Source organism: Leuciscus leuciscus, assembly GCF_965113295.1.
Source record: "Leuciscus leuciscus genome assembly, chromosome: 19".
NCBI lineage: Eukaryota > Metazoa > Chordata > Actinopteri > Cypriniformes > Leuciscidae > Leuciscus > Leuciscus leuciscus.
In genome coordinates this window covers 2,772,012-2,778,011 of record NC_138743.1, presented here as the reverse complement: position 1 = coordinate 2,778,011, position 6,000 = coordinate 2,772,012, and the positions used below count along the sequence as shown (strand labels likewise).

Genomic DNA, 6,000 nt, shown 5'->3' with positions numbered 1-6,000 from the left:
TAATAAGCTGTTATTTCTGTAATAAGCACATACAACCTTTTCTATTAATCACTTTCACCCTCTTTCATCCAGTCTAAAGAACTCTGTTCAACAAAAGCACTGCCCACTAACAAGATTATGAAACAACAAAACTTCCAAGAACTCATTTATTTATTTATGTGTTTATGTGTCTGTACATGTTTATGTATCAAGCCTTTTAAAACCATCTAACACACCTGTTGGTGCTGTCACGCTTGTTGCGGAAATGATCTATTTAGTGGTGAGACTGCAATGAAAAGCAAACCCACTTGTCTTTGAAGTACTTTATTCTTGCAAGAAGGCCTTAGTACAGTTAATTCCCTTATAAGGTAATGCTTGTGACTTATTCTAGTCCCTTCATTAACATAAGCTTGCAAAAGCACATATTCAGATTATCTACAGATTGTATCACCCTTGTTTTATGCAGCACACACATCAAAAGCTCTATATGGAGAGTTCCCCTGTTCCAGCCCCTTTGACCTCTCTTTGGCTTCACACCTTTTCTATTTTTGAAGCAAGAGATGCTCCAAGTTCTCTTCAAAAACACATGTGGTTTTAACACCCTTAAACATGTCATGTACCTATAGCTACACACATACACTCCCTTCCGATGACCCTTAAGTTTGCAGGCCAAGCTCAAACAAGGCTTTAGGTTGAGCTCGCCCTGCAAATTCAACACATCTTCATTTGAACATTTTATTTCATTTTCAACCATAAAACTGTATGCAATGTCTATTATTTTTTTTATTTGATCTTTCAACTTGTCTGATAATCCTTATTAACTGCTGTGCACGATGAATCGGTTCATCTCGAGGGGGTTGAGTCTTGGTGGAAGACCTTCACCAGCGTCTTTCTCTCCTTCTTCTCCATCTTGTGAGCTCTCTTTGCGTGGTTCCTCTGGAGGTGTTCAACTACAAGATCGTCCATAAAAATCTCAACTTTGCACTGAAAAATCTCTGCACTGCAACATTAGGCTTTATGTTTATTGTCACCAGTGATGTCTGTGACACAAAGTAATTGTAGTCTGACTACAAGTATATTAAAATGTAATGTAATCTAATTACAAGTACTATATATTTGGAATCTGATTATTTAATCCAGATTATATGAACCAGTTCCTACCCCAGGTTTACATCCAACACTCAACACATTACATGGGGGTTTTGTAGAGGAAAGTTGAATGTCACTCAGAGTCAAGACCATTCAAGACCACGGAGCAAAATCTTCAGTGTTAAAGTACACAGTTCAGAGTCTATATGAGCCCAATCTACAGAGAGGACAAAGTTACACTGGTATAGTGTCACTATATAGCAATGGATTTAAACACTCGGTTGGTCAGATGAGAGGAAGATAATAACCACAGGAGGAGCTGATGATGTTTAAAGGAGGAGCTGTAACTATATATAATGAAGAGGAAGACTGACAGAAACACAAAATGGCTGATAAGTGTGATCTGTGTCTGCTGGGACTGATCATTCTCTCTTCACTTCTCACAGGTAAAGAAATCTGTATTTGCTCTAAAGACATTTAGTGGAATTAGTCTGGAAAGAGTTCATTTGAACATGCTCAGTTTATTCTTGCACACATTCACGTTGTGATCTCAGAGTTGTGTATTGACTGGACATAGTGTCACTCAAACATCTGATGATGAAGAATTATCTTCATATTAAGAGTGTGTCAGTGATTTGAACAGCTCTCTGATAAAGACTAATAGTTTATTCTGGAGAGTGTGTTGTTTGCTTTAAGTCAGGAAAAATACTGATTAAAACTTCTGCTTTTTATCCTGGTGTGTTTTATGTTTCATTTATATATATTTATTACATGGCTCGGTTGAATTCTAATGTAGAATGCGGTGTGTTATTTGTTGATAACCGCTGCTAACACACCGTTGCCATGCAAAACAGAGCGTTGCTATGGACGCAGGATTCTAACCGTAGAGACGGAATGGACTATTTTCTTTAGCAGAAGCGATACAATCTTTTTTTAAATCAATAAACTCCTTTTTAAATCAATATTTTGTGTCAAATTATTGATTTATTTGGTAGGTAGCCATGTACTAAGCGGGATAATGTAGGGCGAGTCGGTTGTTATAGCGAATACAACCCCTTCAGCCTCCGCTTCGCGTCAGGGTCCTGATCAGCCTGTCTGGGTTGTATTCGCTATAACAACCGCCTCGCTCTACATTATCCTTTACATATCATAATGATCACTGAGATATACTGTGTTTCAGGAACCAGTGGAGTGACTGAGACTCATGTGTTCATCAGTTCTGGTGAAAATGTCTCTCTGTCCTGCATGGGCGTAGGTTTAGGGGGGGACGCTAGGTACTAGTCCCAATCAATATTTTGAGATGACAAATTTGTCCCCACCAATATTTAGCAAGCTCCTTTGAACTGCTATTTGGATCTTTGCGCTGCTATTTGGATCGATTCCAACGGCCAAAACGACAGTACAAGAAACGGCGTAATTTGATTGGCGGCGGTGTATCTGACAGGCGACACGCGCGGGCCGCGACTACTTTTGTGCTTGCACTGGCAGCGAGCGGGTGGTGTGTGTGTGTGTGTGTGTGTGTGTGTGTGTGTGCGCGTCGACGACGCCGACGGTAAGTTACCAGGGCTGTCTCTCTGCCACATACAAAGGCCAGAGTAAAACATTTTAATATTCCGTTTTTTGCCACTTTTTGTACTTTGTAGATAGATCAGCTATGCCACCCAAGAAGAAGAAAGGGGACATACGAAGCTTTTTCATAAATCAGAGTGTAAGTAGGCAAAATAACTAGCCACACAAATAAACTAGCAGTAGTAGTGACTGACCAGGCTTTCAAATGCAGATTCTACTGTGGAAAATAGTATTGATTGGTGATAGTATGTGTTACCATGTTGTTACAGTTAAACCTAGCAGCAGCAATCTTTCAACTAAGGTTAAGAGTATTGATTAGGCTGTTCAGCACTGATAGACTCATAGAAGTCACGCTATCATGATAGAATGCTACGTTAGCAAGTCACTGAATGTTAATTAGCTGACCTTAACTTAGAATCTTGCAGTCAACATAAACAGTGGATCTGAGACATTTTTCGTTTCTACATTCTATTTATGTAATGTATTTGTGAGTGAGTGTAGCCTAAGAATTTAATATTTAAGAATAGAATATATCAATAGAATTTGATATAGAATAGTAGATACAATTTTAGTATTAATGGAATACTGTAATCATGGATAATAATAATAGATAATAATAATGGATTTGTTGTGTTGAATGCATACTATGATACGTGTGTATTTTATTCATTTGTTCATTATTTAATTACATATAGAAAACTCATTCCAGGGGGAGGGGGAGGGGGATGTCCCCACCAAAGCTGAGGCCAAACCTACGCCCTTGCTGTCCTGTAATAAAGCTCTTTCTGGCAGCAAATCAACTACATGGACCTACTCTAACAAACATTCATGGAGAGTTGAACTGACTGATGGAGGGATAAAGAATGAAGACACAGAGAGACATGAGAGACTGAGTCTGGAGTCTGACTGCTCTCTAAACATCAAGAACGTCACAGAAGAAGATTATGGATTATACACCTGCGAACAATATGTGAATGGACCGAAACAAGGACCTGATGCACGTGTTTCTCTACATGTTCTTCATGGTAAGTTTTAGGGCTGGGTATTGACACAAATTTCACAATTCGATTCAATTTCGATTCACAGGCTTGCAATTTTCGATTCGATTCAATATTGATTATTTTTGATGTCAGGTACAATACATTGCAAATTTTCTCAAGGAAAACAAATCTCTTAACTATTATTGTAAACTATGGGAGTCAGTGGTAGCCTATAGGTTTCATTAGCCTACTATAATATTGAAGGTAAAAATTTACAGATTTGTATACAAACACTTAAAATACACTTTTATTTATTTTTTATAATAATAAAGTTAGGCTACATGAAATTCTATAAAATTTTAAATGGTGGCTGTCAAACTTTCCAGACTTATTCAAACATGCATTAAATATTGAAGAACATTAAAAATTATAATGAATATGTAATATGGTGCATATATTTAACAAAATGCTCCTCTCTAGTTCATTTTTCTAGCTGACTAACGAGTTTATGGTCACTGGATATGTTTTTTCTGAGGTAAATGTGACGTTACATGACATTGTTTCCACGGTTGAAACACTGATTGAGCGATTCCATGTCACATGATACGGACTTCGATAAGTTGTACTCTACCTTTTAACACACTTTCAGATGCTCATTCATGTTTATTTCGCGCTGTAACTGGTATTATTAAGACGGAAGAGAAGATCATGTGCTTCTCTCGAGCTGCGCCAGAGCGATCTCAAGCCAAAAACGGTAATTAGGGCCCGAGCACCGATGGCGTGAGGACCCTCTTGGAATTGCTCTGTTTATTATGTTTTTGAATTTCGTAAGAAAATGGACGTAATTTGAAATCTCTGAGACTTTTTTTCATATCAATAATAACAAAGCACAAAGATTATTGCGATTTATTGGATGCGCGCAAAAATGTTCCATTCATTCATCAACTGAACACAGGATGACTAATCGATTCTTGGTATTTAAGAATCGATATCGTTTCGTAAAAAATGAGAATCGATTAAAATCGAGAAATCTATATGTTTTAGGCAGAAGGTCAATGGGCAGGCAGCTGACAATCGAAGATGATGATTGAAGAGTCTGTGATTTGTGTCTTCTGTTCAGTTTCAGTGTCTCCATCATCATCATCTTCATCCTCACAGACTGAGACCAGTCCAGGCCGCTCTGTGACTCTCTCCTGTCAGTTGTATTCATATACTGTATTCTCCTGTGATGATTGGGTCAGTTCTGAGGGACTTGAGCTGTTGTGGGTGAATCAGACTGGTGTTGATTTGAAGACAGACTCCAGATATCAGATATTATCATCATCAGATCAATATCGCTGTATCGTCATCACTCTGACTACAACACTCCTGAATGAAGATGACAACAGAGAGTGGAGATGTCAGCTTACTCGCAGAGATCAACTCGAGACCTCAGTCAGACACACTGTCAAGTATTCAGGTGAGAAAACACTCTTTTCTGACAGATTTGTGAAAACTTCCACAGATTGGCTCTACTCTTTCTGATGGCTTCATACGTTTTGGAATTGTAAAATATTAGTGGTCAAAGTTATAAACTGCATAACAATCCTTATAATTCCCAATATTGGCCTCCTTCATGGGTCATATATGATATATTGCATAAATCAGACGAGTGTATTATAGCCTAATATGACCCATGTAGGAGGTCGGTTTTAGGAATTATAAGGCTTATGTCTTTCATTCAAGCTGAAGGTTTATTTGCAGAAGCTCAACTGTGTTTCACTCTCATATAAACCAGGAATAAATTATACAGTAACACAGGAATACAGTTATACAGTAATACAGTCTCTATCTCAACTACTGCCATTCTCCTCCTGACAGCTTGAGAGTGAAGTAAGAAGATAATAGATGAGACTCGTGCACATATTCATCATTTCTGTGACGTGAAGCTCAAGTATTATGTGATGCTGATGTTGTGTATATGTGGCATTATGTGTTGAACTGAACTAACAGACGTGATCCACAGATCCAGGAGAAACTGGAGTCAGTGTGACTGCTGTATCATTATACAGAGGTACGACACGTTCATTTATACTGACAGCTTTATAACATTAAACTATCAGTCAGTCTGTAAATGCTTCATCAATAACTGTTGATAGTTGAATGCCCTTGACTTCAGTCATGTACAGTTTCTCTTCTTCCTCTCATGTTTCCTGCAGTGATTGTGATTATTGTTGAGATGGCAGTGTTTGCTGCTCCTACTGTGATTCTTCTTCAGATCATCAGTGCAAGAAGAGCTGGTGAGTTTTGAGCCGCACACAATCTGATGATTCACACTCATCTGATCTGGAACAATCTGCAATCATGATAAAAACACATACGAGAGGTCAGTCAATGCTTTTAT

The 6,000-nt window shown here is 38.1% G+C and overlaps 1 protein-coding gene across 1 annotated transcript in view; it reads left to right on the top strand.

Moving 5' to 3' along the window:
• The first annotated feature begins 1,240 nt into the window (after positions 1–1,240).
• LOC309482020 (macrophage mannose receptor 1-like) overlaps positions 1,241–6,000 on the top strand; it is a 22,386-nt gene continuing 17,626 nt past the window's right edge. Inside the window, exons 1-6 of the mRNA XM_082147195.1 lie at positions 1,241–1,514; positions 2,249–2,312; positions 3,409–3,662; positions 4,738–5,076; positions 5,623–5,670; positions 5,816–5,896. Of these exons, the coding sequence (XP_082003321.1) occupies positions 1,454–1,514; positions 2,249–2,312; positions 3,409–3,662; positions 4,738–5,076; positions 5,623–5,670; positions 5,816–5,896 (847 nt within the window). The 5' untranslated portion in view covers positions 1,241–1,453. The remainder of the gene's footprint in view (positions 1,515–2,248; positions 2,313–3,408; positions 3,663–4,737; positions 5,077–5,622; positions 5,671–5,815; positions 5,897–6,000) is intronic.